Raw genomic sequence first — 23,758 nt, forward strand, 5'->3', positions numbered from 1 at the left:
AGAATGTGCTGTTAACATGTAACATAGCACAAGACAAACAAGATGATTTTTGGTTCTTAGACTCAGGTTGTAGTAATCACATGACTGGAAATATTGCAATGTTTGCCAATCTGGATGAAAATGTGAAATCTGAGGTAACAACAGGGACTGATGATAAGATAACTGTCAAGGGTAAGGGCAGTGTCAATATCCGAGCAAAAAATGGAGAACAGATGACTGTGCAAGCTGTATACTATGTACCTGGTCTGAAATGTAATCTTTTGAGCATTGGACAGCTCATGAACAAAGGTTACAACGTGTTCTTCAAAGATGATTTGTGTACTATCAGAGACATACCTCCAAGTAAGAAGATCATTGCACAGGTGCAGATGACCAGCAATAGAATGTTTCCTCTCAAACTCAGGGCAGATTTGAAGGAAGGCAGAACTATTGCGGCTGTAACACAAGAAGTCTTTCAAGAACAGGTGAAAGATGTGAATTGGTTGTGGCATTTGAGATTTGGACATCTCAATTTCGGAGGCCTGAATCTGTTGCACAGAAAGGGCATGGTAAAGGGATTGCCGTTGATTGAGAAACCGAACAGCCTTTGTGAAGGCTGCATCTTGGGCAAGCAACATAAAGAAAGCTTTCCAGCAGGAAAGAGTATAAGGGCAAAAGCACCCTTGGAAATTGTTCACTCTGATGTGTGTGGACCGATGCAAATACCATCATTTGCTGGAAATAGATATGTTTTAACTTTTATTGATGATTACACCAGAAAGACATGGGTGTATATGCTGAAACAGAAGAGTGAAGTGTTTGAGAAATTCCGCCACTTCAAAACTCATGTTGAAAAGCAGAGTGGGCATTATATCAAAGTGCTCAGAACAGATAGAGGAGGAGAGTACATCTCCCAAGAATTTCTGCGTTTTTGCAGAGAGAATGGCATACAAAAGCAGTTCACAGCAAGGTATACACCTCAGCAAAACGGTGTTGCTGAAAGAAAGAATAGGACCATTCTTGACATGGTCAGAAGTATGCTGAAGGCAAAACACTTGCCATATGAGTATTGGGCAGAAGCTGTTACTTGCGCAGTTTACATCTTGAATAGATGCCCAACTAAAGCTGTCATGAACAGAATACCAGAAGAGGCATGGAGTGGTCAAAAGCAAACTGTCACTCACATGAGAGTATTCGGTTGTGTGGCATATGCACATGTACCAGATCAGCTAAGAAAAAAGCTTGATAGTAAGGGGGAGAAGTGTGTCTTTATTGGCTATTGTGATGAGTCAAAAGCATACAAACTCTATAATCCATCCACCAAGAAGTTAATAGTAAGCAGAGATGTGCAGTTCATTGAAGATGAAGCTTGGGATGGAAGCTTGGAAAAAACAGTGAATGTGAAGACAATAGTGTCTCATGAAGAAGAAGAGGAAGGGACAGCAGCAAATAATCCTTCCTTGGTGGCTCCTCCTACACCACAGCAAGTACAACAAACCACGCCACAAGCTGGAATCCGAACAGCCTTGAGAAGTCAAGGAAGAACAGATGTTGTTACACCACAAACAGCTACTGCTGAAACACCACAGGGATCAAATACACCCTCAAGTTCGGATGGAACTCCAAGCACACCAAGAAGACCAAGATTCAGAAATCTGAATGAGATTTATGAACAAGGAGAGATAAGTAACAATACCGGTCTGAATTCATTATTTGCTTTGTATTGTCATATTGATGACCCAATCCATTTTGAAGATGCTGTAAATGAAGATAAATGGATTGAAGCAATGAATGAAGAAATTGGTGCAATTGAGAAGAGTAAAACATGGGAGTTAGTGGATCTCCCTAAAGGCAAAGATGCCATTGGAGTTAAGTGGGTTTATAAGACCAAGAGCAATGTTGAAGGTAAGATTGACAGGCACAAAGCAAGACTTGTTGTAAAAGGCTACAAGCAGCAACAAGGCAGAGACTATGATGAAACCTTTGCACCAGTAGCAAGGATGGAAACAGTCAGAACAGTGTTGTCTATTGCAGCACAACACAAATGGAAGATTTATCAGATGGATGTTAAATCTGCATTCCTGAATGGAGTGTTAAAAGAAGAGGTTTATGTTGATCAACCTCCGGGCTATGAAGTTGAAGGACAAGAGCATAAAGTTTGTAAACTGAAGAAGGCTCTTTATGGGCTGAAGCAAGCTCCAAGAGCATGGTACAGCAGAATTGATGCTTATCTGATTGAGAATGGGTTTGATAAGTGTGATGGTGAACCCACACTCTACATAAAGCATAATGACGGTAAGATTATTATTGTTGTTTTATATGTAGATGATCTGATTTTTACTAGCAATGATGCTTCTCTCATTGCTGATTTTAAAGCAGTCATGAAGAGTGAATTTGAAATGACTGACTTAGGCTTCTTAAGATATTTTCTTGGAATTGAAGTAGACCAAAGTGAAAATGATGTTTTCATTTCTCAAGATAAATATGTAGAAGTTGTTTTGAAGAGATTTAACATGCAGAACAGTAAGGCTGCTGTGACTCCAACAGTAGTGGGGCTGAAATTAACCAAAGAAGACAGCAGCAAATATTTTGATCCAAAATTGTACAAGAGCATAGTTGGCAGCCTTATGTACTTGACTGCAACTAGGCCGGACATTATGCACGCTGTGAGTTTAATCTCCAGATTTATGGAAAGACCGAAAGAGATTCATTCGCAAGCAGCCAAGAGAATTCTAAGGTATGTGAATGGAACGAAGGGGTTTGGTATTTTATACTCCTCTTCTGAAAGTTTCATGTTGACAGGTTACACTGACAGTGATTGGGCTGGAAGTGTTGATGATAGGAAAAGCACATCGGGATATGTGTTTCATATGGGATCGGGAGCCATCTCATGGGCTTCCAAGAAGCAACTAGTTGTGGCTTTGTCAACAGCAGAGGCAGAGTATGTGGCAGCAACAGCAGCAGCATGCCAAGCAGTATGGCTGAGAAGAGTTCTCAAAGATTTGTGTCATGAACAAGAAAATGGCACAACCATTTACTGTGACAATAGCTCAGCAATAGCATTGTCTAAAAACTCTGTTTTTCATAAAAGAACAAAGCACATAGACACCAAATTTCACTTTATACGTGAATTAGTTAACAATGGTGAGATTGTTTTGCAGCACTGCAGAACAGAGGATCAGCTTGCAGACATCTTGACAAAACCATTAGCAAAGAAAGGTTTTGATCATTTCAGAAAATGTCTGGGTATGCAGCAGTTGAAATTAAGGGGGAGTGTTGGAATTTAATTCCAACTGCAACAATGAACAGCTGCACAGGAATCTGATTTGCAGTAAATGTTACAGGCTGTTCGGTGCAGCCAAGTCGCCTTTGATATTTCTGCACATTAATATGCATTAAAGTTTCAGTTGATTTCCCCTGCAGACAGCCGACTTGTTTTTGATAAAGGCATCACCGCCTTGCTGCAATAAATTCTGAGATAAACATTAGAAGATATTTTGTAATATTTTATTGTTTTAATCAAATATCTTTCAGCATATAAATACCGCACAGCAGTTCTGTTTTAGAGTTAGCAGCTGTAGCAGCAGAGTGATACACAGCAGAGAAGAGCACGCAACAGCGTGAAGATAAATTCTTCCAGAAAGGCACGGCAGTGCACAACAGTGTAAACGCCACAGTGTAGCAAAGAGCGGAAAGGCAAAAATGCACAGCAGTGCAGATTTGTTTGTAATTTGTTTTATGTTTGTTTACTAAGAAAGAACACAGATCTTATTTGTGTAAAACAGCAGCGTTTTTTTCAAGCACAATCTCTTATGAAATTCCTGTAACAATTAGTTTACTTTTATTAAACGCAAGTTATTTTCCTGTTGCTGTTACACCGTAACTTAAAAAATACTTGACGTCAAAAATTTACGTTGCTGAAACACCACGTTCAGCGTTGCTGAAACAACTGAAAAAAAAACTGTGTTGCTGAAACACCGTTTCCAGCAAGCGATTTTTCTGTTTTTTCTGTGTAAAAACAGAGTGCGATTTTTGTCTGTCTGTTATGGAATTTATCAGAAAATTCCAACACTAAGAGCATTCTATGTCGTCATCGTACCGTTCAACATTGCCATTGGTAGGTCAACTGTTCGATTCAAGGAATTTATCAGAAAATTCCAACACTAAGAGCATTCTATGTCGTCATCGTACCGTTCAACATTGCCATTGGTAGGTCAACTGTTCGATTCAAGTCCAGGCCCAAGATATTGTGCTTTCTGGTAAAGTGGCTTTCTTGCTGAAGGGCAGGCAGATAACAGATCCGGTGTTATAAATTGTAGCTGGATTGACATGGAAGTTGCAGCAGAAAGAAAGAAGTCCTTTGAGGATTTCTACGTTTGACCCGTCGACGCTGCAATGTCAGTTTCATCTGCTGTGGTCAGAATGGGAGGCAAAGCCTGTGAAGCGGGGGAGCTCGCCGGTTGCGAAACTCACGTTTTGGCTGTCGATGATTGTGTTATCGACCGGAAGATAATCGAGCGGCTGCTGGAGACAGATACTGTGAAAGGTGTCAACCCTATTTTCTTGTTATTTACATGCAAGTCTGTTAAAAATTAAAACCAGTGAGTGGATAATGCTAGTGGATAATGTTACTGTGATTAGTATCGGTATTAAACCCTAGTTATCTTTCTCTACCGTATACTGATTACTATTATTCTTATATTCTGTTTACGGCATATTGAATGTCACAGTTACCACGGTAGACAGCCCCACGAGAGCGCTGGAGATGCTAGGATTAAGCCAAGAGCCGACGATGACACCACCTTGCAAAAATGTAAGCGTTAACTATGGCGGTATTTATAGAAACGTTACAGAAGAAAAAGCAGTCACGAGAATGACCGGAACCAGAGAAAGCAGGTGGCAGAGATTTATATTTTGATGTTTAATGTGGGAAAGCTTTATTCATGTATAATGTGAAAACGAAAGCACATTGGTTTAGAGTCAATGTCAACCCCGTAGATGAACTTATTAATCACCAACTATATTTTTTTTAAGAAAACATAATGACTTATTTTAATTTATAAAGATTAAGATATTTTTGTAATTTTCGAATAATTTTTGAACTTATTTGAAATCATTTTTAATCTAAAACAACTAGTCTGAAGTTTTTCTATTCTAGATCTCGTGAGTACAAAAGATAAACCATATTTATAGTTTCGTTGTGTGAAGTTTTTCATTTCTAAATCTCGTAAGTACAAAAAAATCAACATCTTTTTATGGTTGGTATGTCCAAAACTGAATGATTTTCATGATCAAAATAAATTTAAAATACTATTTTAAATATTTAAATTTGATTTTTTTTACCTTCACCAATCTATATACACGTCACACTTATCTTATAAAATGCATTTCTCTGCATAATATGGCTATGGTGCAGAATGAAAGACATAACTCTGACATACAAAAATCTTCTTCATTATCCAGGTGTTCAAGTTCAGCATGATCATCACCGATTACTGTATGCCGGAAATGACAGGCTACGATCTTCTTAAGAAACTCAAGGTATGGCGCTAAATGCTTCCACATTTGAATGTTCAAAATATGTTTAAAAATAATATGTCATCGATAAAATGTTCCACAACCCATAACAATGTTCTCGCCAAAGTTTACGCTATAACTTAGCTCTGCTGTCAACTTTTGGCAGGAAACGAAGGGCTTGAAGGAAATACCGGTGGTGATAATGTCATCAGAAAATGTGCCACAGATCATTCAGAAGTATACATTTCTGATACAGAAGCGCTATAGCAATAACAATAACTCATGCCATAATCCCCCTAGAGTAGTTAATTTAGCCTTAGCGCCTCCTAAAATTTATACCCATTCTGCACTTTCTGGTATATAAAGACTACACTTGTGCACAGAAGCCTGCCTGTCCTGTGTGGTTCTACACAGTAATATCTATCTTTTGACATCGTAAATTTTGAGCCATATATCTTAACATTTTATAATGCAGGGCATTTTTAGATCAACTGTAGATTCAGCGCATCCATTTCAGGTTCATAGAAGCCTGGGTTCTTGTTTTTGAAATCGTAAATTTTAGATAATATAATTCATTTTTGAAATCGTAAATTTTAAATAATATATTTGAAAGTTTTATAATATGAGATATTTTTATATCAATGGTAGATTCGATACATTTATAAAAATATGAAATAAAATCAAAATCTAAAAATATTTATTTATATTTCAATTCCAATTTTATTTTTAAATACTAAAATCTAAATTAACTCACTCCATTATACACTTCTAAATTAACTCAATACATTATACACTTCTAAATTAAATGATATTGATCACCCCATCCAAACCTATGCTTCAAATATAATTTAAATTAACAAAAACCTAAAACTATTTACTTTACTCTTAAATACCAAAATCTAAAATCAATACATTATACACTTCCACGTAGATGATATCGGTCACCCCATCCCCAGCCATGCTGTAAATATAGCTTCTTTCGGTACATTAGAGTATGTCAGAAGCATTCTTATCAGTATAGCTTTCCTTCCTCAAATAAGAATTTTGTCACAGCGTAAGTGTAGCCAAAGAGCCTAAATGCCTTGCTATCTCGGAGGAAGAGGGATGTAAGATATGTGTAATCATCTGTGGATATTTATATATATATATATATATATATATATATTTTGGTTTGGTTTATTAATTAATTTGTTATAATTTAGGAAGGCAAACTTTTTGCCAAAAGAAATTAAACACATAAATTAATTTACAATAAATAAAATAACAAAATTTACAATAAACATAATAACAAAATTTACAATAAACATAGCAAATATTGAATTATTTAAGATTTTTTATTATTAATTTTAATCATTTATTTTTATTTTTTTATATGTCAATTGAAGAGAAATTATAATTGTATTTATTAGATATTAAATTAAATATAAAAATAATATATATTTTTTAATAAATTCTCATTCACCTGTATTTATATTAATATTAGTTTTTTATTGTTATTATTTAATGCGACATTTCTAAGTTAGAGATTGGCTTCTATTATTTTATCAGAAATATTAAAATGATAATTTTTTAATTTTTTTATATGTAATACTAAAAAATTTGTATTTTTTATTTGAAATTTCACAAAGATATAATGAATCTGTTACATAATCTTTAAAGTTCAGAAAAAATGTTACTTAATCTTTAATGTTCAGAAAAATTAGTGGAGAAAAAATAATCGAAATAAAATAATGAATCGATAGATTGTGTATTAACACTTTTACAGATTTAAAAAACTAAAGAGAGAATCTATCACTTCATTGTTGGTAACAAAGTTTAGGACGCTGCTTCATGCTAGCCGAATAAAAAAGTATAGACCAGCATAAATGCATCTGATTTATTAATTGTGCCTTGTGATTTAATATATTAATTTATACATTGATTATTTATATAAACTGTCTTGGAGTTGTTAAGCATATATTCATGGTTCTAGCGTTTATGCAGATGTTTGGACGAAGGAGCCATGGACTTCATCATCAAACCTGTGCAGCCGGAGGACCTTAATAAGATAAGGAGGCACATTGTACAATTTCAGGCAATGCATGCACCAGTTACTACCGTTTCCAGTAAAAGAAAGGCTTCACCGACAAATTTAGCGGGAGAAGCCTCAGGCAGACGACCTCGTATGGGAAGGGTTAGAAATCCCTAATTTAGACCTCTTCCCCATTTTAAAATAGCATCCGACTTCCTTGGGCAGTGGCCTGTTCAAAACAAGAAGTATTATTTTATACATATGAGTGGTTGAGATTGTAAATTTCAGGCTAAGAATTATTTTTACCTAGTTTAAATATTGATATTTAAAATTGCAATTTTAGTGATGTAAAATTATAATTCTACTTTTACCAACAATTTTATAATTAAGTTAAATTATAATTATATATTTATATATATATAGATAATAATTAATTAAATATTAAATTATATTTATTAATTAAATTAATTTATAATATTTTGGAGAATTATAAATCATGAATCCAAAAATTTATAAAACATTTTTCTTTTATAAATTAATTTTATAATAATTTAATATGTATTATTTCATATTTTTGTATTATGCCTGATGTAAGATTAATGCGATTTTTAAGATCTCAAGAAAAGGAAAAGAATTTATCTCAAAATAGGAAAAAGAATTTAAGTCTGATTTTTCAAAATCTTGTTTCTATGATAAAATAGAAATTGATGTATACCTTCTGTTTTTATTGGAAATACAAATATTTATTGCATAATATTCTGCCCACTAAGCATTGAGCTACTGTAGGAAATACATGCTTCTTCTCCACATACTGCCCATTCTTGATTAGAACCCCACTGTGACAACTTCCAAAATCCAAGGGATCTCTACCACTACAAGTACCTCCCAACTCCAAGCTAGAATTGTTGTCATAAAGTGTACCATGAAGGCCAACCACTGGGCGACTAGTACCTCCATGCACTAGTATGTCCACAAAGCTAGCGACGTGGTGTAAATATCCCACCCATGGTTAGTAAACACCACTGAAGTTGTAGAAGAACATGGAGCCATGACAAAAGGGTCAAGAGCTCACAATTTGAATGAGAGATGTCATCTTAATGCAAAGGGACGTGAATACAATTTACATGTGCGAGTGCATGTGGTGAGATAGCCATGTCATTTATCTCCTAAATGCGATGGGAAGTAACAAGGTGGTGGACTTTTCTATGCATTAACATTGTTTACAACAAACCGATTAAAAGAGATAAAATAAATATATTATTTTTGTTCAAAGGCATCCTATATCAAGGTGGAAGGAGGTTTGTTGACATTTTTTTATAAAAAAAAATTGGATGAGCGAGATTAAATATAGGGTGAATATGCCCCAAATATATTTCATCTGAGAAGCATATTTACATCTCTACTGCATCCAAAGCATGAGGAGATGGTAGAAAATGTTACATATTATTTTCTTAATTGAATTTTAGTGGGGTCGATCCCTCTCACCATCGGTAATGTGGCAGAAGAGGAAATAGAAAGGACATAAACGCACTTGGTTTATGGCAGACATGTAATCTGAAATGCCAAAGCTGCATTCTATAGGTATCCTTTGGTATCTGATGTCTGAGAGAAAGCAATGATAAGGCATCTCATAGATGAGGCCAATATTGAAAGATTAACATGTCTTGCAACACAGATTAGGTTTGTGCTTCTGTTGTTACTATTTAACTACTCACATTTATTGGTCTATTGTCTAAACCTACAACTGCCTCGCTTCTGTATGTATGATTATTGGGGTATATTCTATCTTGTAATTTTGTGTTTTGAGGCATTTTTGGCTTTCAATGTTTTTGTTCAGGTCTATATTTCTATTATCGTGGTGCAGCTGAAGATGAAGAAAACATGCTAGTCCATGATCGAATATGATTATTTCAATTAATCACCATCTTTCGGCTGAAGCTCCACAGGTATTCGTTTGTACTATATGTGGAATGTGATGATGGATTAATAGTTTCCCAAGTATAAGTAGCGCTTATTTTGTGATGTGTGGTGATTAACAATTTTACATTTTGATTCTAGATTTTTCTACAAATCATGTTATTATACCATGTAGATTTTCTTGTAGATTCATATCACATGTAATTTCGTAAAAAACAAGACAATAATCTACTCTACTCTCAAACAACAGAAACCAATGATCGATGAAAACAATAACCAACAAGAGGAAGAACATCAATGGCACATAACACAATTGTTTCTCAGGGGAAATCCACTGCTCAAAATCCTACTATCTATTGCATTAATCAGAAATGATAATACAAAACTTGTTCTCACAAGAACAATTCCACGCAAGTATGATCAACTCTCTACCTCACAATCCCGCACTTACCAACACTTAGCCAATTTATGTTGCTTGCAGAGACCCTATTTCCTTGCGCAATTCCCAAGAGGAACAACCCATGTTTAATTGGGAAATAATGCTTCCAAAATTGCACAATGAACTTAGGCCCATAACTAATTGCATTCATGATTTGTACAACTCAAAAAATCATATAACTGATAGTACACTATCCTTGCACTCTAGTCTCAACTGGGTCTTTCTCTTAACTGACATGCATGAGTTTCTCAAAAGGGAATATTCGGTTAACTAGAGTAGCACCTGAGGATGCATCAGTGCACCAACTCACTACTAATCCTCTATTAGTTCCACAAATAGTTAGAACTAGTTTAACTGACCATCACTAAGTCAAACTGAGCTATCTAATTAAAACTCAAATAAACTCATCCTGGACCCCTAAAATTTAGGGAGAACATATCCATGACTACCAAAATACTTCCAACTCAAAATTCCTTTAGCTAATTAAATCAATTAAATTTAATTAACTATTTATAAGTCGATATGAGAATAGAATTCAATTTTAATTCATAGTTTAACTCATAGTTTAATTCAAGGCAAAATTGAACTAGAATTTCTTTTTTCCATTTCTCAACACTCCCTCTCAACGAGAAAGGGATTATCAGTTACCCTAATCCTATCTCTGTGAAACTCAAATTTACATCCTGATAATTCCTTTGTCTAAATTTTAGTAACTTTCTCCTCCGTGGGAACGTACTCAAACAACATAATACGCCTCAATACACAATATCAAATATGATGATATCAGATATCAATATGCTTGACCGATCACGAAAAAATGGATTTTCAGAGAGTTTGATACAACTCTCATTATCGCAGTAAATCACAATTGGATCCATCTATTGACCAAAAAAACCAACTCGAATCTTCCTCATCTAGATGGCCTCACATACTGCCTCACTTACAACCATGTACTTTGCCTCAACCAAACTAAATGTGACCAATCTCTATTTTTTGTTGTACCAAGAAATTGTCGTTGACCCAATACTGAATATCCCTCTTGATGTTCTCTTACTATCAGATGGACTCCCTGCCTATTCTGCATCATTGAATCCTTGAAGCTTCACTCCCTCTATCTATCTATACCACAATCCATACTGATTAGTGCCCCTGAGGTATCTCAACACGTTCTTTTTTGCCTTCCAATACAAATTGGTAGGCCTAACAATCACTTGACTAAGTTGGTTAACTGCATAGCACATATTTAGTTGTGTGTTCACCAAATACATGAGTGAACCCACAAGCTGCCTATAAACAACAACTTCCACTTCTTCCCCACAAGTAGCATCCTCCTTCCTCTAATTACTTGCTAGAGAAGTCTCCATGGGTTTGTTTCTCTCCAGGTAGTACCTCTTTAGTATATCATTGGCATACTTTCCCTAAGACACAAATAATTCCCCATCACCCTGCCATACTTCCATGTCAAGAAATTAATGCATGAGCTCCATGTCCTTCATCTCAAAATCTCTTGCAAGGTCCTCCTTGCAAGATTTGATCAGTTGATCATCAATTTTGAAAATCAAATCAATGACATATAACACAATGATCAACAATTTACCTTCCCCCACTATGTGGTATTGGTTCACATCCGCTTCACTCTTAGTGAAGCCCAACTCCATGAAGTAGATATCGATCCTCGTGTACCAAGAATGGGGTGCTTGCTTCGGCCCATACATTGCCCTCCTGAGTCAGCACACATGCGACTCACGGTCGAAGGTCTCAAAACCTTCAGGCTACTCTATGTACACCTCTTCCTCAATTGTGTCATTAAGGAAGGTTGTCTTTACCTCCGTATGTTGTATCTTCCAACCCATCTACATTGATAGTGTTAATATAGATTTGATCGATAAGTACCTTGCAACAGGAGAAAATATCTCATCGTAGTCAATCCCCTCTACCTATGAAAAGCCACAGACCACAAACCTGGCCTTGTGCTTCTCCACACTGTCATCTGCAACTTTCTTTACCTTGTAAATCCATTGGGAGGTCACCACTGACTTGTCCTTCAATCTTGGGACCACATCCCAAACACTGTTACAAACTATGGAGGCATACTCCTCCACCATGGCATCAACCCAAACCAGTTGTTGCACTGCCTCCTTAAAGGAATATGGCTTTGTCTCAACACATCTGCTCATAAGAGCCATGTATCTAGTGTACCTCTCAGGTGACCTCCTCTTCCTGCGCTAAGATGTGGGTGCTCCTACATTCTCCTGTGTATCATGCAATAACCTATCAGCCTCTTTGGTGCACCTTCTCCCATCTCTAGAAGACTCTGCCTTTGTGGTTTCCTCCACTCTTGGATTCTCTATATGTGTCTCCTCCACATCAATCTGAAGCTTCTCAACCTTAGAATATAAGAGCTCCTCAACTTCATGTAGCTCAAGTTCCAATCTTAAGGGAAACTCGGATGGCCTTCTCCTCATCGAATCTAACATCCCTGAGAACCACTGTCATCCTACTGGTCGACAAGTACACCTAATAGTTGTGAGGTGTATCAGTGTACCCCACAAATACCCCCAACTCTCTTTTTGGCTCAAGCTTCTTTCATGCATCTTTGGTCACATGGAAATATACCAATGACCCAAAAATATTGAAGTGACCAACATGTGGCCTCTTACTGAAATAAGCCTCCTTTGGTGTCTTCGTACCAAGTATCCGATGTGGGCTACGATTCTATAAATAAACTAATGTGTTGCATGCCTCGGCCCACAAGTGTAGTGGTAGGCCCTGATCATGCAACATCACCTATGCTACCCCTACCATGCATATGTTCTTCCTCTCAGCCACCCCTTTTTGTTGTGGGTTATGTGGTGTCGTCAACTCCCATTTAATCCCTTCTGCTGCACAGAAGTTCTTAAACTCATTTGAGACATAATCACCACTGTTACGACTACTCAGTGCTTTAACCTTCTTTCCAAACTCTTTATCGGCCAATGCTTTAAATTCACAAAACTTTGTGAAAGTTTGATCCTTCTGCATGAAAAATATCTAGCATTTATGCGAAAGTCATCAAAAAATATAACATAATACCTATGTTTGGTCATCGATGCTATTGAGAATGATCCACACACATATAAATGGACTCTCCCTAAAATCACCTTTGCTCGACTGTCTCTGCCATGAAAGGAAGCCTTGGTGTATTTTCCCAAAGTACACCCCTTGCACGTATCAACTTGCTCTAGCATACCTTTTGGAAGACCAATAGAGATCTGTTGCATGATTCTAAAAGCCCCATGATGCGAGTGGCCCAATCGTCTGTGCCAAAACTCACCAATGTCTCGACTCTACAAATTCTTTGCTTTTGTTCTCAAAGTAGCACAATCCTCTACCTCCAGCTTATAGAGATTCTTGACTCAAATCTCTATCTTCATTACTTGACACCGTTATGTGTTGAAGGAATGCCTTTCCTTTCGAGAAAATCACATCATAGCCTCTATCATCAACCATGGAAACCAATACTAAGTTCTTCTTCAACTCGGGGACATACATAACATCCCTCAAAGTGAGAAGAACACCATTCTTAATCATGTCGAATCCAGTAGAAATATACCTCCCATCATCACCCATCTCGATATGCATCTGGAGATCTTTCTCCTCTAGGTCACTAAACAACTCCTTGTCACCAGTCATGTGGAATGAAGCTCCACTGTCAAGATACCATACACTACCCATCATTGATGACACCATGCATGCAATGAGAGTAAAGTCCAATTCGAATTGAGAGGCCAAAGCCTCACCCACCACTCCTCCTAAGGACTTCTTCTTGGACTTCTTGAGTGGACAATTTGTAGCAAAATGGCCCAGCTCATGACAATGAAATCACTTAACTTTTTTCTTGTATTTCTTCTTACCTCCATGGAAATAATATGATTTGGAATGGGACTCCTTCCATTTCCCTTTCCTTGCCTTACTCGCAAAGGTACAATTTTCCTCATCATTGGTCTTTGATGAGGAACCATCTCTAGTGTTCCTTCTGATCTCCTCCTGCCTCAAATATGACCACAATCATTCCCAATCTGGCAACTTGTCCCTCCCATTGACAGAGTCCTGATAGCTATTCCAACTCTTGGGAAGGCCTAAGAGATTTAGGCTCACCATATCATCCCCGAAAACTGTTATTCCAACACTTCCAATCTCATCATGACAGTGAGTGAACTTCGTTAAGTATTTTGGAATTGTCTCGCCTTTCTCCATCTTGAGTTTTCAAAGTTTGTCTTTCAATGCCAACTTCCTATGGTCATTTCTATTCTGGAATAGGCCTTTCAATGCTTTCCACATAGCATATGGATTTTCCTTCCCATGGAGACTCGAGATAGTTTGGTCTCGAACTCCCTCAAGGATTATCTGCCTCGCCTTCACCACACACTTCTTCGATTCAGCTAGATTTTGTGCATTTAATGTTGTTGGCATAGGAATGCATTTATCAACTAATTCCTTCAAGCCATTATCCTCTACCACAACCCACATTTTTTCCTTCCAGCCTTTATAATTCGAACTACCTTCTAAGGCATACTCGAGACGCAAAGCTTAGAATCCCATCTTTCTATCTTGAAGTACATATTGGAAATCGAATTTCACCAGTAACCCAAAACTCAAAACTTTGAAATCTCCTCTAGTATACTATCTTCAGCTCCGATACCATGTATATTTTTATACAAATCATGCTATGATACCATGTATATTTTCCTATATATTCACATCTCATGTAATTTCCTATAACACAAGACAAGAATCTACTATACTCTTAAACAGTGGAAACCAATGATCGATGAAAATAATAATCAGCCAGAGGAAGAACATCAATGACACATAACATAATTGTTTCTCTGGGGAAAGCCACTCCTCAAAACCCTGACTATCTATTGCATTAATTAGAAACATGAGTGATAATACAAATCATTTTCTCACAATAACAATTCAGCACAAGTATGATCAACTCTCTACCTCAGAAGCCCACACTTACCAACACTTAGCCAATCCCGCTACATACTAAGCCCCTATTTCCTTGCATAATTCCCAAGAGGATCAACCCATATTCAGTTGGGAAATCATGCTTCCAAAGCTTCACAATCAAAAGTTACGTCCATAATTGATTGCATTCATGATTTGTACAACTCAGAAAATCATACAACTCATAGTACAATGTTCCTGCACTTTAGCCTCAAGTAGGTCTTTCTCTGAGCTAGCATGCATGAGTTTATCATGAGGGAATCTTCAGTCAGACGGAGTAGCACCTGAGGATGCACCAGTCCACCAACTCACTACTAATCCTCTACTAGTTCCACAAATAGTTAGAATTAGTTTAATTGACCATAAGTCAGTCAAACTGAGTTATCTAATTACAACTCAAATAAGCTATCTTTGACCCCTAAAATTTAGGGAGAACATATACATGCCTATAGAAAGACTTACAACTCGAAATTCCTAATCTAATTAAGTCAATTAAACTTAATTAACTATTTACAAGTTTCTATGAGAATAGAATTCGATTTTAATTCTCAGTTTAATTCAAGGACAAACTACACTGGAATTTCTTGTTTTCATTTCTCAACATTGATGCTTTGTATATATCAACCGTCTTAGAGAACTTTGAATTTATGTTAGTTTTGGTGATCCTTTATCTAATTAGATGCTTATATTTTTTTAGGTCGGTGATGATAACAATTTCATGCACCAATATGAGGTTTTCTAGGCTAAAAATATCCACCACAAATATCTATTGGAGGTTGTGCCACAGCTCACGACTTCTACCCTTCTGTTACGAAATTGATCCTTTTGGTTTAGATGTGAATTATTATAGCTCAAACATTGTTAGAAAGAGGTTTTTAGCGACTAATCGTGTGTTGATGCTAGGCCATTGCAGTTATAAAGAGGGAATGGGTTCACTTGTTGCTTCATATTATTTTTGCATTAATAAACGTTTTTCCAGGAATATATTCTGTTGGAAAATGTAACTAGGTTCGTTCTTCATTAATTGTATTTGAGTCATCTTTTAATGTGTTTGTCAAAAGAAAGAAAAAAAAAAATTTATTATTGATTTAATTGACTTATTAAAGCATGGGTTTCATGCTTGGGTCAATTTTTATAGGTGAATCCTCTATTGAAGGTTTTAGGATTATTTATATGGTTCAAAGTCAATTTATTTATTGGTCAAAGACTCCTCCATCAAGTCTCCTTCTTTTGACCTCAATAAGATCATCACCAAGTCAGCTACATCTAACTGAACTCAAGTCGGCCTCATCATAAATGTAAACACATATGTTCATGAAGTAATGTTAGCTCTTATATTATGGAAAAACTACTATATATACTAGCATATACCTCGCTCCACAGCCCAGAAAAGAAGATCAAATATATCTCAAAAAAAGGTTCATATTATCTCTGAAATTTCAGTTTGGATATCACAGTATGGTAGTGTGGACTTTGGTGCAAATACAATGAGAAGGATTTGATGTGACAATAGTGAGAAAGCTTATACTTTTTACAATTTTAGTGACATAACAGTGAGCAATTCGAATTACAAAAGGGATGTTTCAGTGTCACAACAGAGCTCAGATTAGGCACAAGGATGGTATTCGTAACCATAGTTTTGTGCTATCACTAGATGGTCTTGGTGTTGCCACAATGATAAGGTTTAGATGTAGCAAAGAAGGTTTCAATGCTACCAAAGTGATAAGGTCTCACAGTGAGATGATTTTGTTGTTATCACAGTGATAAGGAATCGGTACTCTCACAGTTACAAGGATGACTTGATGGATGATTTCTTGGGTCTATATTGTAAGGGCATTGGTCGTCTCATCTTGAATCTACTGAAGGAAGAATTTTTATCGAGTTTTCCCAAAAGAGTGGGGTTTTTCCCTGCCAATGTGCCTATATCTTGTGTACTCTTTTATTCATTGCTTGGAATTATTCTTGATGCTAAGAAACGATAAATTGAAAGAACTAATAATAATAACAAAAAATTCACAAGATAATGTCATTAATAAGGGAAATAATTTAACTGCCAACTACTTGGATTTTCCAACATGGTATCAGAGATATGGTCACATTCAAAGGCAATTTGAAGACCACTTATACAATATTTGAGGAAGGTTTTTTTTTCAAGCTCAAGCCAACTTAAGAATGAGGGTATACCTCACTCCACAGTAAATCTAGGGTCATTTTGGTAAATTCTTATTGAGGTGCAATCATTGTTTCCATACCACCATAGAGAGAAGATTTCAATGATCTAAGTAACATAACCTAAGTGATATAATAAGTTCAGATCTTTTCTAGGATGGGTTAGTAGCATTTTCAGTGATGGCATAGTATGAACATTTCGGTAAAGCTACAACAAAGATATAACTTCGCTATATATTTCAAAGATGAATTTTGGTGGAATTAAGCGACCTCAGTTTGATGCCATAGTAGATGCATTTCAGTGAAGTTTCAGTGTAATATAACAAGTGGAAGATGAAATGTTTTAGGGATGCCTCCACAGAACCAAAACCTTGGTCTAATACCTACATAACCAAGACACACCTATGCTGCAATCATAGGACTAAATGAAGTCAATACATAAATGTAATAAAAGAGAAGTTTTGATTAAAGTCTGACACAAGTAAGGATGGCACAATGAAAGAAACAAGTAATGAACTAAAGGAAATCAAATAATTACTCATTACTCAACAAAATACACTTGCAACAAGTCTAATGAAATCATAGGTATCAAATTCACAAGGTACGTATGTTCATAAGCATTTAAATTTCTATTATCTTTAATGCTTAATATGGTCATTGTTTATAACTATACTAGGATAAATATAGTACTCCTTAGATTAGAACCTTAATATCTTTTTTCTAGAGTTTATAAATAATCTAGGATGTCAAAAGAAAGGTTCTACTCTTGATTGAAAGAATGAACAACTTATTATAGGATTACATCCTACATGATTATGTAAAATATCTAAGATCAGAAATTAAATCATGTCCTTGGTATTACATGTTGTTCTTGTAAGTATGTACTACAAGCATAAAAGATGATGGCTTAATACAAAGAGAACACTTCAAGAAATCCTTATCAAGTTTGCTAAGGAACATCTCTAGGTATGCCTCAAACTGTACTCCTTACAAGATTATGTTAAAGGTATGATCATCCTATTTTTGAAGTTTGCATTACATTACTAACATCACTATGTCTAGCTAACTTGAATCATAAAGACTCTTGTTCAGAGTGATTCATCTTTTGATAAATCTACCCTTGTTACATCCTTGATTATTACTATAGAACCCTAGACTGGTTCTCTAGAAAACCCTAACCTAAGGATATGTTGAAAATGAATGAAACCCTAATCTACTTAGGGTTATTGATGGAAGTCTAAATTTCTATCATGTTTATTGATGATGTCATGTTGGGGTTTTGCTGTGAGCATGAAAAAGCCTAACTTGTTAGGGTTGAAATGGTGGTGTCTGAAATCCCAAACCTATGATGTTATGGTAAAGTAGGGTTTGATGTATTATGAATTTAAACCCTAGATCCTTAGGGTTTGCTAGGGTCTATAAGCAAAACCCTTGTTATATATTTAAAATCCTAGGAATGAAACCTTAGTTATGTGTTCATTTGGTTAAAACCCTAGCTTGGTCTAGATAGGTATATGTCTAATATGTTGATATTTCCTTACATGTCTTATGCTTATGATTGATAATGAATTCCTAGACATATGTGTTGACCTAATTATTTATCGTCACGAGTCCTAGGGTTTGAAAACAAGCCCTAGTGAAGGTTTGATGTTCTAGGATGATGATGTTTGATAAATCTAGGGTTTTGTAGCTAAACCCTAGTAGTAGTTATATTCTCTAGTATGTGTGATATGACAATCTGGAATCTATGGATTTATATAGTGATTTATGAGGATTTGTAAATGGAAATATAGGGTTTACATCAAACCATAGTAAATGCTAGTCATGATGCTGATTAAGCTATGATTGATTTCTAATTGTTGAAACTAATGTATAAAATCTAGGGTTTACATGAATTCCTATTAGAAAGTCTAACATATGAATCCTGAAAGTTGTTAGATTCATTGATTTGATTTGTTTCTAGGGATTTCTATTTGAAGGAACTTGTCATTGAAAGAATATTGAAAGCCTAGATATAATGAGTTCGATATCTTGATTTAGGGTTTGTAACTAAACCTAGACAAGTAGCTGAAGTATTGAAGTATAGTATCTTGTTGATTATTTTTGTAAATTCTAAATGATTCCATTGTTATAAGATTTTGATATGGCTAACTTCATGCTTCTAAAATTTTGGTTCTACTTTGTATCTATTTTTTGCAGGTACATCATCTTCAAGTTGGTGAAGATGATCATAAGTAAAATTGATGTGATAAGCATGATATATGGATGACTCTTATAAGAAGGATGGAAGGCATGAAATATTCTCTGATGTCGTAGAACTTCCTAAGTTAAGAGGGAGTCTAAATGAAATCTCCCTAGGTTAAGTAGGAAATTGAATGAAAGGAATCTCTCAAGGATAAGAGGATGATTGATAATATTCCTTATATAGGAATATTTAGATCCTCTCTATTTAAGAGGGAGTGAAATATATGATTCTCTACTTCATGTGTCATGCACTAGACCGGGACTAACAATCGTAAGTTTTAGTAAAAGCCTTGAGTGAGAGATGGAAATTGGAGAATGCATTTTGGGGTGCTGCTGAAAGAAGGAAAGAAAGATCTAATTGAAGAATATGTTGCTACATATGAAGTAGGAAAGAAAAAGTGTATGATTGAGGAATCTTTTGTCAAAGATTTGGTTGATAGTCCTACTATGAAAAGTTGAGAAGCAACATCAAGTTGTCTAGAAGACCTTGGAGGTTTGTATTTGATTATGTACATGTGAAAGTATATTATTGATTTGGGATGTGTTTGAACAGGTAAATCTCTCAGAGGTTTTGTTAGCATGTTGGTCACTGATCAGTTTGATCAGGAGAGATTTGTTATTTTGATCTGCATGATCAAGGGGTGGTGAGGCTTTGTGAGTGAAGCATTTCTCGGGAGGACATCTAACCGACACTTTGTATTGATATCTATGTCCCGAAGATGGAAAGGTGGCATTGTTCATTGCGATTTCACACACACCTGGATCTTTGGGTTGGTTAGCAAGTAAGCTTGATGGTACCTAGAGAGGCTAAAAGCTTGAGTCCATTTTAGTCCCACCTTAATAGATTTCCTTGGTCAAGAATCTATTCCATGGCATTGCAGTGCCTAAATTGTTGAGAGACTAATGGATAGATTGCCATGGACAGGGATCTAGTCCACGTCATTATCATACCTAAACTTCTTCATAGATGATTTGTTTTGAGATCTTCCATGTACCTCTTTGATTATATGTAAATATGAATACATCCTTAGTTAATAGGGAGTGTTGGAAAATGTAACTAGGTTCAGCCTTCATTAATTGTATTTGAGTCATATTTTAAGGTACTTGTCAAAATAAAGCAAAAATAATTTTTATTATTAACTCAATTGACTTATTAAAGCATGGGTTTAATGCTTTGGTCAATTGTTATAGGTCAAGCCTCCATTGTAGGCTTTAATATTATTTATATGGGTTAAATTCAATTTGTTTATTGGTCAAAGACGCATCCATAAAGTCTCATTCTATTGAATTCAATAAGATCATCATCAAATTGGATATATCTAACTGAACTCAAGTCTGACTCATCATAAATGTAGACACTGATGTTCATGAAGTAATGTCATCTCTTTTATTATGGACAAACTACACTATATACTAGCCTATAGCTTGCTCCACAACCGATAAAAGAATCTCTCATATATCTCAAAAAAAGGTTTGGATTATCTCTAAAATTGCAGTTCGGATATCACAGTATAGTAGTGTGGATTTTGGTGCAAATACAATAAGGATTCGATGTGACAACACTGAGAAAGCTTGTTCTTTTGACAGTTTCTGTGACATCATAGTGAGCAATTCATATTATAGAGAGGATGTTCGGTGTCACAATAGAGCTTGGATTAGGCACAGGGATGCTCTCGGTAACCACAGTTCGGTGCTATTACTAGATGGTTTTCGTGTTGCCACAATGACAAGGTTTAGATGAAGTAAAGGAGGTTTCGGTGTTGCCAAAGTGACAAGGTCTCACAATGAGATGATTTTGTTGTTATCATAGCGATAAGGACTCGGTGCTATCACAGTTACAAGGATGACTTGATGGAGGATGTCTTGGGTCCAGATTGTAAGGGTCTTAGTCGTCTCATCTTGAATCTATTGAAGGAAGAATTTTGACTGAGTTTTCTCCAAAGGGTGGGGTTTTTCCCTAGCATTGTGCCTACATCTTGTGTACTCTCTTATTTGTTGCTTGGCATTAGTCTTGATGATAAGAAACGATAAATTGAAAGAACTAATAATAATAATGAAAACATCACAACATAATGTCATTAATAAGGGAAATCATTTAAGTGCCAACTCCTTGGATTTTCCAACATATTATGCACCTGCTATTTTTAGGTTGTCAAAATCTTATTTATTTTCTTATTTTCTCTTTTGATGTCTTGAGTTCACTTGTCCGTTGGGGCCGTGTTCAATTATTCCTAATTTTAGTTGAAACTATATTCAATCTTATTAGTTAAATTTCATATGTTTATGGGGATTGAGAATATAATTTTATTGTTTTGAAATTGGGTTGTATTTCATTATTCCTCATTAGTTCAAACCCTGCTTACCACGACTAGTTTTCTTTGGTAAAGAGAACTTTTGGATTAAGCTGTTGTGTGCAATATGCCCATCAATACCTGACAAATTAATATTTGATGGACATGCATGATGGCCATGATGAGAATGTTGAGTTATATTTTTAATAATGGCCATTTTCGAGTATGCCAAGTTTTAGTTTCAATCATGGTGATTGAAAATCCCACGATTTCTTTTTTGTATTTGAAAACCCATATGACACGAGTTTTTCCAAAGTGAGATTTTGACATTTGGTAAATACAAAATCGTCAAAATCCCTTAATTGATATGTGGATTCAAAGCTCATGTAATCCATATTATATATTCAAATTCCATTTATTCAAAGTTCTTGCTTTACTTTAGTTAGTTCGTAGTTTGCACTTTACGAGTATATATCAAAACAGTTAATTTAGTTAGTTATACATGCTTGTATAAAAATAACAAAGCGATTTTATTCTCAGTGAATTTTTAAATCTATTTACTTTTGTACTCTAAAGGAATTTAGTCAATTTAGTTGAGAGAACTGCAATTCTATCGTATATTGTTGTGCACTTTTACTATAAGTATCTAGCAGTATTATTTCCTTCTCTTTTTTTTCAGAGGAAAAAAAACATAATGGATTTATATTAAGAAAATATAAAGATTTGCAATACATAACAATTTTTAGGGGCCAATGAGGTGCCCAAAAACAGATACTATATAAAGGGACAGATTTTTACAGTTCATCAAAACCTAAAGCAGAAACATAACCATATCTACTTATCAGATTTGATACAGAAACATTCAGCCGCAGAAGTAACAAAACAACTAAGGATTGCAAGATAATACACATTCATAAAGAACAGAAGCTCAGTGAGCTCGCAGGCCCTGCCAAGGAAAAGAGTCACATTCCATTGATACTGACATCCTAAATGAGGAAAGAGATTCCTTCATGCATGACTGATAATGAGCACATACCTGGCGGCATGCCAAGACCATCCTTTGAGAGGATATCAGCCTGGGCGTTCCTGGAACGGGGAATATGCTGAAACAAAATCTGGTTTATCGAGTTCTGAAGGAACTTGATACGGCTTAGCCATCCAAGGAGGTGTGGACTGTTTATGATGCCCAATCCATTTACATGATCAATGAGCGATTTCGAGTCACCGAATATTGAAATAGACTGGATGCCTAAGAAGACACAAAAGGCGAGCAGCCCTGTGAGAGCCCTAGCCTCCGCCAAAGAGTTTGAGCCAAAACCGCCATGCCAAGATATTGAATAGTGAAGGCTGTCATTTATAACGACGAAGACCCCACAACCATAGCTATTGTTGCGCTCAGCTCCATCAAAGAACGCAACAGGAGTCTGAAAGGAAAAGATATCCAGCATCTTTTTGCATACTTTTTTTGATTGTATATCACCCCGATGAAAAGATTCATAGCATGCCATAATGCGTTGTAGAATTGAATTAAGAGGCTCCTTTGATTCTTGAAATATTTGTGCATTTCTCCATTTCCACAAGAACCAAAAGTCAATAATAAACAAAGATCTCCAGGATAGACATTTCTCGCTCCACCACTTAAAACCATCCTGTACAGAAGGAAAGATAAGGTAAGGAAAACCAAAAGACAAAGATAGATCATACCAGATATGGAGAGACGAGGCACATTGAAAAAACATATGCAGGTTTGATTCCTCTGCGTTGTGGCACATGGCACATCTACTTGGGCCCTGCCAGTTTTTCCTTTGAAGGACCTCCCAAGTAAGATTCCTGTTCCCAAAAACCAACCAAGAAAATATAATCATTTTAAGAGGACATGCTGCCTCCTAGAGGCAAGGAGGGAAAAGAAGACCATGACTTCGAGCGTGGACAGAGATCATTTTTGCGTAGATATCCTTTACATGCACTGGCAGTTTTGCTTTTGGAAGAGACCAGACCAAACAATCCTTGGATCCCGATCGAAAAATCCCCAGGCTATTAAGTCTCTCTTTTACAGAGATCCAGAGAGGGAGCAGCGTTTGTGGTAGGTGCAGGTCCTCCCCATCCTTCCAGACAGGGATAGAATCTGACCAAGTTTTGATCAATTTGTCCCACGAGAAGCATCCCAATCTATGAAGGAAGCGTACCAACGGAGAAGGG

General features: G+C 35.9%; 2 protein-coding genes and 2 non-coding genes across 4 annotated transcripts; 3 read left to right on the forward strand and 1 right to left on the reverse strand.

Annotated features, from left to right (window-relative positions):
* The first annotated feature begins 4,374 nt into the window (after positions 1-4,374).
* On the forward strand, positions 4,375-7,684 carry LOC149264275 (two-component response regulator ORR3-like). The gene is made up of 5 exons (XM_089397900.1): positions 4,375-4,525; positions 4,710-4,792; positions 5,443-5,520; positions 5,663-5,733; positions 7,480-7,684. Exons 1-5 carry the CDS (start codon positions 4,375-4,377, stop codon positions 7,682-7,684), a joined length of 588 nt encoding a protein of 195 aa, XP_089254026.1.
* A 1,682-nt stretch (positions 7,685-9,366) lies between these two features.
* Positions 9,367-9,450, forward strand: LOC149264276 (small nucleolar RNA Z196/R39/R59 family). Its single transcript, XR_016261422.1, has one exon. It is a non-coding gene; the product is annotated as a small nucleolar RNA Z196/R39/R59 family (small nucleolar RNA).
* A 25-nt stretch (positions 9,451-9,475) lies between these two features.
* LOC149264277 (small nucleolar RNA U31b) lies at positions 9,476-9,562 on the forward strand. Its single transcript, XR_016261429.1, has one exon. It is a non-coding gene; the product is annotated as a small nucleolar RNA U31b (small nucleolar RNA).
* A 12,908-nt stretch (positions 9,563-22,470) lies between these two features.
* LOC149264278 (uncharacterized) lies at positions 22,471-23,007 on the reverse strand. The gene is made up of 2 exons (XM_089397907.1): positions 22,596-23,007; positions 22,471-22,505 (listed from the first exon to the last, which is right to left on the reverse strand). Exons 1-2 carry the CDS (start codon positions 23,005-23,007, stop codon positions 22,471-22,473), a joined length of 447 nt encoding a protein of 148 aa, XP_089254033.1.
* Between the last annotated feature and the right edge of the window lie 751 nt (positions 23,008-23,758).

Source organism: Pinus tabuliformis, chromosome 6, assembly GCF_031772625.1.
Source record: "Pinus tabuliformis cultivar Carrire ecotype Pingquan chromosome 6, CPIR1, whole genome shotgun sequence".
Classification (NCBI taxonomy): Eukaryota; Viridiplantae; Streptophyta; class Pinopsida; order Pinales; family Pinaceae; genus Pinus; species Pinus tabuliformis.